Source organism: Capricornis sumatraensis, chromosome 2 (assembly GCF_032405125.1).
Source record: "Capricornis sumatraensis isolate serow.1 chromosome 2, serow.2, whole genome shotgun sequence".
Classification (NCBI taxonomy): domain Eukaryota; kingdom Metazoa; phylum Chordata; class Mammalia; order Artiodactyla; family Bovidae; genus Capricornis; species Capricornis sumatraensis.
Window position 1 is genome coordinate 18,224,225 of NC_091070.1, and position 12,340 is coordinate 18,236,564.

At 40.4% G+C, this 12,340-nt stretch overlaps 1 protein-coding gene across 10 annotated transcripts in view; it reads left to right on the forward strand.

Annotated features, from left to right (window-relative positions):
- Positions 1-12,340, forward strand: part of NUMB (NUMB endocytic adaptor protein) — a 160,517-nt gene that overhangs the window by 143,873 nt on the left and 4,304 nt on the right. For 8 of the 10 annotated variants that reach the window (XM_068966094.1, XM_068966103.1, XM_068966101.1 and 5 more), the window contains 5 exons: positions 1,886-1,960; positions 3,835-3,975; positions 6,661-6,865; positions 8,793-9,086; positions 10,647-10,796. In XM_068966094.1, coding sequence (XP_068822195.1) covers positions 1,886-1,960; positions 3,835-3,975; positions 6,661-6,865; positions 8,793-9,086; positions 10,647-10,796 — 865 coding nt within the window. The remainder of the gene's footprint in view (positions 1-1,885; positions 1,961-3,834; positions 3,976-6,660; positions 6,866-8,792; positions 9,087-10,646; positions 10,797-12,340) is intronic. The other 2 variants (XM_068966100.1, XM_068966102.1) reach the window with 1 other exon arrangement.

Here is a 12,340-nt window from a genome sequence, read left to right on the forward strand (position 1 = left end):
TGGAATCTTGTTGTGGTATTTCTGCCTCCTATCAGTCTGTTTCCAACTCCTCTACAGTGCTGCCAAAGTGATATTTTAAAAATGCAAATCTGTTTAATCATGTTCAAAATTCTTTTAGAAGCTCCTAATTGCTCATAGAATTAAGATAGAATTCTTTAGCAGGCATACACAGTCCTCCATGTCTAGGTCTTTCCTGCTCTTTATATCCCACTGTGCCTCCCCACTTTCAGGCCCCACTGAAATATTTATAGGGCCCAGATTTGCTCTGTTGTTTGCTTCCATATCCTGTACTACTGCTGTTTCTTCTGCCTGGGATATCTACTACCTCTATTACTGCCCTGCATTCCCACCCCTACCTGGGGCATCTAGAAAAATTATTTTAGTACCCAATTCAGTCTTCAATTTTAAAAAGCCTTCCCCTAATTCCACAAATAGATTTGACCATGCCTTGTTTCTGACATTGTTACAAACTGTTTTCAGCTCTACTAGCACTTGAAAGCATTAATCACTTAGTAGTGTCTGACTCTTTGTGGCCTCATGGACTATAGCCCACCAGGCTCCTTTGTCCTTGAGATTTCCCAGGCAAGAATACTGGAGTGGGTAGCCATTCCCTTCTCCAGGGCATCTTTCCAACCCAGGGACTGAGCCCAGGTCTTCTGCATTGCAGGCAGATTTTCTACAGTCTGAGCCACCAGGGAAGCTGTAGCACTTACTACTGTATTATTTATTTTTTATCTGAGTGTCACCTTTCAGTGGACTGTGAACTCAAGTATTTCTATTGCCTGGTATGTAATAGGCTCTCATCAGATTTGAGGTGATGGTGGAGATGGAACCCAGAGTGGATTACACATTTCACTTAAATGAAGCTGTGTTTTATTGAGGAGTGCTGGGCTTGGACATGTAAAGTGGAGAATGGTAGACATTTCTTTATCCTCCTTTGTCCCTCCCAGAGTAGTACCAGATTTCTTTTGATCTATACTTTCTTATGATGTTTTGATACCTATTCTGAGCCTTCACTTTGCTTTTATTTCGTTTGTATCCTTAGAGCAGGTGAAAAGAAAGGAAGCTGCTAAATTGTTATTACAAACTCCCCTGTCCCATTTTCATTCCATCACAGGAGAAATCATTCATCAGCTTGTTCTCATGTGACATGTGCCAAAGCCTTTTCTCAGCCAGCAAAAGGAATTTATGTTATAATGACAATATTTTTCCAGGTTTTTTAATCCTTCTATGTCCCCAAAATGTCTGTCTGCATTTAATGTCAAATTAAAAACTAAAGCAGTTCTGTGTTAATCCTGGGAGAATAAGTAATGCTTTTAAAAGATTGCTAAAGGAATCATGAAGATTTCTTGGGTTTTTAATATGAAAATTTCAGGTGACCAAGGGCACTGCCATACACATTGGGGTCAAAGTATAGGAGAATGGTCAGCATCTCAATTTAGACTTACCTGTTACTTTCTACTCTGAATATACTCGTAGAAGCTACTTGTGGTGTAACTCCTTATGTATTTAATATTTAACTCTTGATTTTCGTGGTTGAGTTTTGAAATGGGTGAAGAATCTACTTATTCTTTGCCCTTTACGGAATGTGATATCTTGGTTTTTATTCCGTTTGTCCTCCTGACCCTTTACTTAATTTTACCTTATTGTTTTGCTTTGTGTTTCTAAAATAATGGCTTTGGCTTGTTTTTTCTTGAATGTTTCTGCAGTTTGATTTGAGTATCTGGCTTTGGGCACCCCTCCTGAACCTTGGACTCCATCTGTACTTGTGACTTATGGAAGGCAGAAGTCAGTGTTTTCTATGGAATATGACCTTTTTTTTTTTAATATTATATATGTGTGTGTCTCTCCCCCCACCCCCTTCTTTTTTGGTTTCTCTTAAAAGACTGGAAAGAAAGCTGTTAAGGCAGTCCTGTGGGTATCGGCAGATGGACTCAGAGTTGTGGATGAAAAAACTAAGGTAAAACTTTGATAAGCTTAAATGTTACTGTTCATATGTTTTTTTATATCTGTGATCAAACATAATGCCATTAAGATGTTGTAGTCACTCTATATCCTTCCACTTTGTCCAAAGTACGATCTTCTGAGAGACTGGTTAATGTTCAGAAAACCAATTTAGTTACTCATTTACCTTAGGAAGAATAGAATTCTCTGAGCATTTTGTTCTACATGATACAGTGTGTTTAGCTTACAGTATATTTGCATTTAATGTTAAGATTTGAGTTCTGTTTTTGTTCTGACACATTAAAAAAAAGTTTACCTCCACAAATTTGATGTAAAATATTATAGGCCTTTTGCCACTGTTTAAAAAAAAAATAGACCACATCTAAATTTTCTTTTTTCCTTAATAAAACACTATTTTTAGTAAGTTATATTTGAACTCATTAACCTACTATTTAACTGAAGACTCAATTTAAGTGAAATCTTAAGGACTAGTAAATTGCTCATATAAGTTAACATTTATTTAAGGGTCCACACAATATCTTAAATATACATAGATTTTGCATTAGAAAAAAATGATCCCAAGTACCTAGATAAGAATAGACATAGACTCTGCCCTTAGGGAGCATAAGGTGTTACTTATACACATACATTTAATCATTAATTAAAACTTTCTGAGAGACCTGAAATCTGGAAAAATTTTAACAGAAGGCAGTTTTAAAAAAAACAAAAACTCAGATGTCACCTGAAGGAGAAGAAAGCCTAGCAGGCAAAGAACAGTTTTCATGGGTAGCTTACCTGATATACTTTAAGTGATATAATTTAGCTACATTTTAATTCTTTTGACTATTTTTTTTAAGAGAACTGGTGGTCTTAAATGTACATTTCAGTTGCAAACAACTGTTATTTTAATTAGCTTATTTTTAAGAACTTGTGTAGTTTTCATTCATGCTTTGGATGAAATTTGTTGTATATGGAGGCTATATCTTTAATTGCTGTACACAATAGTTATTACTAGAAAGTGATGTTGCCCCCTGGTGGTTACTTGTAGCACTGGAATTAACTAATTCTCCCCACAGTGAATAATAGGAATGGGTAACTTGTTACTGTGGTACCCATCATGGGCAGAGAAGAATTGTTGCAAAAATGCAAATGATTGATAAAGGGCTCCTGACTGTATCAGTAACTGCTGCATAGCAGGAGATACTGAAGAGGAAATGCATAGTAATCAAGGTTATGCAAAATAAAATTAGAATGAGCCAACAGAATTGCAGAACTTTTAAACGATTGGCAAGTTTGTTTGTGGAGCAACAGGAATTCTCATGCTTTGTAAAAGTCATTTTGTTTCTATGCTTTAGCACTTCCAGCTACCACCTCAGCATCTAGGGATTTTAGGCCATTGGAATATCACACAGAAGCACCAAAGAGCCTCAGTATTTTAAAAAAACATTTTCTGTGATGTTTACATTATATATATACTGTGCCATTTAGTGGTATTCAAAATTAAATGATAAGTTATTAAATACATAGAATTGTTCTGGAAATTATGTTATTGAATGTAAGTTATATGGGGATTGGATTAAATTTATTGTTTGACATATACTGTAAAATTGAACATGGAATTTACCATCATAAAACTAGAATCAGCAAGCATGTGTATTATAGAACATGAAGATGAGGTGAGGGAAAGAAACATCTGTGGAGAGTGCCTCTGGGGATCTCTTCTAGGTCAGATCCTTAGTTTTCCAACTTCTGGCTCAGATTAAGCTTTTCCGCAGCCCTGATGCATTAGATGTAGGGATTCTGTGTTGTGAAATGAACATCCTGTGTTTCTTCTGAGAAACTTGATTGACCTCTCAGGTCCACTGTTCCTTTGTGTTTCCCTTTTTCTAGGACCTCATAGTTGACCAGACAATAGAGAAAGTTTCTTTCTGTGCCCCAGATCGGAACTTTGACAGGGCCTTCTCTTACATATGTCGCGACGGCACAACTCGGCGCTGGATCTGTCACTGCTTCATGGCCGTCAAGGACACGGTGAGTCCAGCAGCCTGAATTGCATCATGACTAGCCACAGTTTCTTCCGGGTTGGCTCAGCCAGTTTCCACTACATTTTTAACAAGTATATGCTGTTACAGAACTTGTAAGTGCCTAAACGAGCCTGCTTTCACTCCTTTTATTCAAGTAGTTCACACTCTTGGTGTAACCCTACCACTCACAGAACAAGATGATTGGCTGAGATCCAAGATCATTAAAGGAAAGTAAAAGTGCTCTGGTGATGGTGGCTGCTAAACTTTATAGAAAACTTTTCATTATTAGAGCTGTTTTCAAGATCCTCACATGTATTTGCTAATTTGTCTGGGTAGAAGATCCTGGTATTTGAAAAGTGCTTACGAATTCATTTGCAAAAAGACTCTACCACAAGAACTGAGTTTGGAGTATATTTTTAATTAAAAAAAATAGAAATACTAAATTATGGTACAGTGAGCTGTGCTAGAAGTTGTTACATAGTAGAAATTTTTGGTTTTGTTTAAAAGTAGAGAATAATCAAGTTTGTCATCTTTCATCTAAATTACCCAAAATTCTGATACAAAAAACGAGTGTCTTAGGTGATGATGATCTTAATTATAGTATAGCATTGAGTATGTAATTTCTGAGTTTTTGAAAGTCCAGACAGAAAAAGGCAGGGTAGCTATTCATTAAGGCTACAACTCAGTGAACTCTTGCCAAGGTTTAACCTGGAAGGGAAGTTGTGGTCATATTCTAATATTGACCAAAAGCTTTTTAAAAAGCAGTTGTAAAAACAAGTATTAGAAACTCAGGCTCTGAATCAGATATAGGTTCCAGTCCTGTTTCTGGTTCTTACTAGCCGTGGGATTTGAGCAGGTTATTTAACATTTTCTAAGTCTTGGTATCCACTTCTATAAGATGGAGATAACAGCTGTGAAGACTAAATTAGGTAACAAGTGTAAGCACTCTTAGCATAGGACCTGGCTCGTGCTAACTGCTCCAAAATGGTGGCTGATACTGTTAAAGCTGCTCCTCCTCGATTTGACACAAGTGCTTCGAAAATGGGTTGAAGTAACTAAACTACACTTTCTTCCTTTCTCTCAGACCGTAAGTCACAAAGCAGTGTATTTTGCTATCACTACACTTGTAAAATCCAAAGAGTTTTGCTATATTTTAAAACCATTCTGTTGTCAAATCATAGCCCTCAGGCTGTTTTACTCTGGTATAAAACAGTGGTTCTTCTGTATCAGAATCACCTGGAGAGCTCATTAAATTAGATGGCTGGGCCCCACCCCAGAGTTTTTCACTCAGTGAGTCTGGGATGGAGCTTGAGGGCAAGTCTGCCTTCAGGAACTTCTGCCATAAGGCCTAGCAGAAACAGTAAGCTTCTTTGGCCTATAGCTCTGTCCTTGTACTAGAGCTGTGCTCAAATGCAGATGGGTTCTAAAATTCTTTCTGCTCTCTCTCCTATTTCATGCTTCCATGCCTACCCATTTATCATCCTACTAAGTAGTTACATGGAAACTCGTGGATTCACAAAGAATGAGTCTGTCAGTCTATAAATGAGACTTTACAGTTTACCATCATGTGAAATCCTAGGGACAAAAGTGTCTCAGACATTTACCTCTCCTTGTGGTATCTGATATTGGCATATAAAATGCAGTGAAATTACTTACTCAGAGCCATATGTAGGAGCAGCTGCTTACACGGTATGATCTTGGAAATTCCACAAAAGGCCCCCTGTTCTCAGATATCTCTCCTCACTGTTACAAGATGCCGGCAGTTATTGTATCACCTGTAACCCTTTTATTCCACAATTAGGGATAGTGTTTAAAATACAGATTACCCTGATTAAAAAAAAAAAGAATCCATTGAATTTATTAAATTTACTCTAGATAATCCAGTGCATCTTTAAAACAATATTTAGTTTACATAAACCTTCCTCTCCCACACACAAAAAATTCAGGTTTATCTGTTTAATTCCTTTACAAGTTGAAAATGTGGCTGAAAACATGGTTTTATTTTTGCCTGTGTGTGGTTGGGAAGTAGAGTTGGGGTTTGAGAGAGTTGGAAAAAAAAATAGGGGCGGTATGGGAGAGAGCCTGTAACCACTGAGGGCCCAACAGGGCAGAAGAAGAGCATTCAGAAAGGGAGACTGAGAAGGCTCAGCTTTCCTGGGCCTGATTCCTTCTCGTCGCTGGAGATGTATTTATCTGAAGTTTTAAGTCTGTGCCTTTTGTTCCTAGACATGTTGGCAGTAAATTTAAGCTCTGAAATTTGCCCTGTCTTTCCAGTTGTTGCTTAGAAATGCGTGGTAAATATTCCTGTTATTCCCCTACATGGCAAGTAGAGGTTTGGGTGTCAAGACTTAGGGCCTGGAACTTTGACCAGTGTCTTCTCAGCTGATGGCCAGAGCCAACACAAGTGACAGAGGGACCTGACTATGACTAATAAGAAAATGTCAGTGGCTGCTGACAGGGCCCAGGTTACTGATGGCCACTTTACCCGGTGCCTGCTGCAGCAGAGGGTCATAGCATTACGTAAGGTATTATTCATTTAGATTAATTTGGCATATTAATACACTAAAATCTAATAAGCTGGAGTTCCTAACATTTTGCCTGTGTGAAAACAGACTTGTTTGTGGTCCAGCTAAGGTGTAGTTGTTGACACCATAACTCTGAAAATGTTTTTTAAACCTTCTGTTATGTACAGGGTGAAAGACTGAGCCACGCTGTAGGCTGTGCCTTTGCAGCCTGTTTAGAACGTAAGCAGAAGCGGGAGAAGGAATGTGGAGTGACTGCTACTTTCGACGCCAGTCGGACCACTTTCACAAGAGAAGGATCATTCCGTGTCACCACAGCCACTGAGCAAGCAGAAAGAGAGGAGATTATGAAACAAATCCAAGATGCCAAGAAAGGTACAATTTGTCCTACTACAATGTGTGTTTATTTAAAACAGCTTTTCCCAACCGGTTAATATTTGGAAGCTGTCAGGGGCATAGAGAACTCTTAGCAATATATGAAGACCTTAAGAACAAAGCTGAAAATGTAAACAGAGTGGCTTGTTTAGTGGCTTCAAAGTATTTACTCTCTCTATTAATTTTAACTACCTGGGGAAGCTGAGAGTGCAGTTGAAGAAGTTGCAAAGACATTTAAAAGCAAAATTGGGAAAACCTGTATCTTTTCTTTTTTTTTTTAATTCTGATGCATCTGATCTCTATGAAAACCAAATGCTATCAAGGACCTACATCTTGAAGGAAGTGCAAGTCCCAGGTTTAAGCTGCAAAGGACCTGCAGATGGTGATGCCAGGTGGAAATGCAGGCAGAGACATCTCAGTGATGCTCTATTAGATTATGACTGTTCAGTGCTTTCATGAAAAAAGGCCACAGATTTTTGAGAAGCTGGCCCCTCAATATTTTTTCCATAGTCCCATTAATTTTAGTGTGTGGTTTTGCAGAATGTGAGTTTTTTTAAGGTACACTTGGCAGCATAGCAAAAATGCCTGTCCAGACATTCAAGTTACTCAGGAGGCTGTTGCCTGAAGTTGAGTCCAGTGTATTTTAGAACTGAGTGCTAGGGCTTAGGGAAAAAATGCTTTGCATTCTTGTGTATAACTTGGGCTGAAACCCAAAACAAGGAGTATTTTTAAATTAAAAAGTTTGGTTTAAATATACATTAATATAATTTTGCCAATTTTTTATTATATTCTTTTAATTCTAAACCTGCCATTTTAGGTAACATCAGCTTCCCAGGTAGCACTAGTGGTAAAGAACCCGCCTCCCAGTGCAGGAGCTTTAAGAGACATGGGTTCAATCCCTGGATCAGGAAGATCCCCTGGAGGAGGGCATGGCAACCCACTCCAGTATTCTTGCCTGGAGAATCCCATGGACAGAGAAGCTTGGCGGGCTACAGTCCATGGGGTCACAAAGAATTGGACACGACTGAAGCAACTTAGCATGCATTCATTAATCTAATACCCAAACAGCTTTTAATTTTTAAGCCAAAAAAAGAATATATGTTTTTATTTGAAATTAAAGTAATGATTATGATTTTTTCATTTCTTATCGACATTTCTGCCAGGATACCAAAGAACAAAAAAAACACAGTGCTATTTTAACTAGAGAAATGAATGTGTATAGGCTGTTATTTAATGTGCCTCAGTGATTTTCAGACCAGAAGCATATTCTTTGATACCACCAAATAATACTTTTTGCTACATATAGCAGCTGCCCAAATGCTTGAGTCCTAGCATCTACAGAGGATTATGGGGAGTTGGGGGGAAGTAGAGACTGACCACAATGAGAGTGTGATACAGCAGGTATTCACATGGAAACAGTCTTGTATTTGTTTACTCCAGTTTAAAATTTGACTTCTGTATGCTTTTCTTCAAGAAAGCCTGTTGTCCAGGCCTGCTTTATGACTTAACATCTAGTCAAACTTAAGTTTGTTTAGACCCTTCTGACTCTGCCACTCCTAAAGTCCTCTTTCCCCGCCCCACCGGCCAGAAAGCAAACAAACATTGAAAACAGTGCACCATTGTTCCTTAAAAGACCTCACATTAAGAGTTCATAGGTACTAGGGGGTTTTGTTTTGTTTAGTTTTGTTCAGTGTTTTAATTACTACATGGGAATAGTAGATATACCATGTGACATGTAGTAGATTATTAAACCCTATATTTATCTGAAAAACAGGAGATCTGAGCCCTGCTTCTAACCTGTCTTTTGAGATACATAGGGAAGTAGATGGGTAAAATGACCCAGGAGGTTTTTGGGGTTCTTTAGTGGTGTGAGCTCAAATTATTTGAAGACATTGCCCTAAGGTCCTCATTCTCCTGTTTTCTTGAGCTGATACAGATAAGACAGCTGATGGTTCGTCAGTGGCCCCTGGCAACATTGCCACCTCCCCATCCTCTCCCACCTCTCCCACTCTGGATGCCACTGCCTCTCTGGAGATGAACAATCCTCACGCCATCCCACGCCGGCATGCACCAATTGAACAACTTGCTCGCCAAGGCTCTTTCCGAGGATTTCCTGCTCTTAGCCAGAAGATGTCACCCTTTAAACGCCAACTGTCCCTGCGCATCAATGAGTTGCCTTCCACTATGCAGAGGAAGACTGATTTCCCCATAAAACACACAGGTAACATGGCATCCCCAACTCCCCGGGGCTCAGGCACTGAAGCATCACGTCATCTCCAGTGGAGTCCCTGATCCCATCAAACTATCCACCCCTCTTCTGAAGCTGTTTGGTGGCTGTGCATAGCTTGTATCATTTCCCATTGGCAGAAAATGGAGGTTCACAGAGAGAGATGGGAGTTGTTCATTTATTTTCAGCAATAGGTTAACAGAGCCATGATGGGAATTCCCAGTCCAAGTTACACGGTTTGTGATTTGTCCTGATGAAAGTGTACCTGCTTTCAGACATCAAGGGTCTCAAGTTTCCCTTCTTCTTCTGCCATTTGGGACCCAGCAGGGAGTTAATTTAACAGGCTTTGGAAACACATCCAGTTAAATAGCACCACTGTCAGATGTACCAGAAGAAATGGATAAGTTCTCTTTGTCCTTGTGGCTGGTTGGCTCCATAGGGAGGAAACTCTAAACGGGTCTCCTGTATAAATCTAAGATCTGTTGTTAATCAGAGACAGTGGGATTGCTCACACATAGTCATTACCTTTCAGAGCCGTCACACAGGCCTTTGTGTGGCCTTTGTACAGCTGAGCCAACCCCAGTAGCTCTATCCTCATCATAAGATCCGGAGCTTAAGTGTCAGATCCAGTCAGTGCTTTTATTGGGCCCTATTTTACTTTGCTCTCAGACATGTTGAGCCAGTGCTATAACAGAATCTGAGGAAGCTGTGTCTCAATAGGGCACTCTTACTGCTGGTGGCACAAAAGCACAGAGATTTAGGTTCTTTGATGGATAAAACTCGGCCTAAAGAACAGTTAAACTAGATCATTACTGAGGGTCTTGCCCCCCTCTCAACTCCTATAAAAACCAAAACTCCAGATGCTTCAAGTACCTCATTTTCAATCTCCCTCCAGAGCAGGCGGGTAACAAAACCATTATTCTCTTTTCACAGTTGAGCAGACAGAGCTTCAACACATATAATTAGCTTCCTCCATGACATAGAAGTATTCCAGAGTCAATATTAAGAACAAAGCCTCTAGAGTCCTGGACCTCAGTTCACTTTTTCATGTTAACACTTTGGAGAAAAATGACAGTGATGACACTGTCATAGTTTATGACAGAGAAAAGGACTGAGTGCCCACTGGTGCCCCTGACTTTAACCCATTTTTCTCAAAAGGGTCACTGGGGGCCTCTCAGACTTAACTCACATCACCGGCTTGGGCTCTGGTTGGAAGACAAACAGGTTGCATGTGTCTTCTAGAAAAATCTCACTGGCACAAAAAGAGAACAGCATGTTTTCAACAGTGTCACACAGGAGAGGAAATACAGAAATCTGGGGATATGCAAGGGAGGAAGGCAGGCCTTAGTGCAGGAATTGTTAGCATTCTGTACCTGCTCATGTAAAAAGCTAGTGAATAGTGGTGAGTTTTTTGAAGTGGCTTTTATAGCCCCACCTGAGTCTTTTTCTTCCACAAATAACAGAGGCAGAGTAAAATGCCACCTCACGTGACACTGTTCTGTTCCAGACTTGTTCCATTTTTCTGTCTGGAGCCATCTTCTGTCTGTCTTGCAGTGCCAGAGGTAGACGGCGAAGCAGAGAGCATCAGCTCGCTGTGCTCACAGATCACCAATGCCTTCAGCACACCCTCTGAGGATCCCTTCTCATCCGCCCCAATGACCAAACCAGTGACAGTGGTGGCACCACAGTCTCCTGCCTTTCAAGGTTGGTGCTCACTTAGCCTGCAATTCTCTTTGAAACTAATAGTTGTATGACACTGATCACTAGTGTAAGTTGGCATCCTGAGCTTCCCAAGATCTGGTCAGACCCCCTGCGTTTCCCTGTTTGATACTGTCTCAGGCTCGTTACATTTCCCTGTGTGACAGTGTCTTTGTTCCCTTCCTGTTGCCTGAGATTGTCTGCATTTTGCATGTGCCTGCCCTCCTTTCACTCCATCCTGTCAGGAGCATCAGTAGTCCCAACCCACTGCTTTGCTACTTAACTGTTAAGAGACAAAGCACCCAACCAGTTCTCCAGAAACAGCAGTCATCAGAGTTGGTTCTAGCTTCATGCTTTCTTTACCACAGTAAAGAAAGCTGGGGTGATTTTGCCCCCTTGGGGAAAAATTTAGCATCCATTGTCTGGATCTGTTTTGGGTTTTGTGGTGTGGCAGAGGGTGGTTATTACTGACATCCCAGTGGAGGCCAGGGAGGCCCATAAACATCCTTCCATGTACACAGTAGCCACGTTACAACAGAGAACAATCAGGCCCAAAATATCTGTGGTGCCAAGACTGGACTCACCTAGTCTTTGCCCTTTCATAAGAGTCCCGTAAAGAAAAAGGCACTTCTCTTGGCTCTTCACTTCATTTCATCTTCTATAGCAAGTATCCTAAAACTAGTCTTTGTGGCATTGAAGAATTAGTAAAAGTTGTTTTCAGAGATACTGAATTAACTCAGTTGACTCAAATTAACTGAATTGACTCAAAAATCACTGCAGATGGTGATTGCAGCCATGAAATTAAAAGAGCCTTACTCCTTGGAAGGAAAGTTATAACCAACCTAGACAGCATATTGAAAAGCTGAGATATTACTTTGCCAACAAAGGTCCGTCTAGTCAAGGCTATGGTTTTTCCAGTGGTCATTTATGGATGTGAGAGTTGGACTGTGAAGAAAGCTGAGCGTCGAAGAATTGATGCTTTTGAACTGTGGTGTTGGAGAAGACTCTTGAGAGTCCCTTGGACTGCACGGAGATCCAACCAGTCCATCCTAAAGGAGATCAGTCCTGGGTGTTCATTGGAGGGACTGATGTTGAAGCTGAAACTCCAATACTTTGGCCACCTCATGCGTAGAGTTGACTCATTGGAAAAGATTCTGATGCTGGGAGGGACTGATGGCAGGAGGAGAAGGGGACGACAGAGGATGAGATGGCTGGATGGCATCACTGACTCAATGGACGTGAGTCTGAGTGAACTCCGGGAGTTGGTGAACTCAGGGAGGCCTGGCGCGCTGCGATTCATGGGGTCGCAGAGAGTCAGACACGACTGAGCGACTGAACTGAACTGATTGACTCAAAGGTCAACAGAGCCTGTATAACTTAAATTACAGATGTTAGAATTTGAGCTCATATAATTGATCTTTCTTCATTTCTTTTGGGAGAGAGCTCAGAAGAAGTTTTGCTGTGCAGGCGTTTTTTTGCCTGCACCTGTTGAAAAGCTGCAACATGCTTTTCCTCCAGGAGGGAGTCTCTTTAAAAACAAAACAAAACCT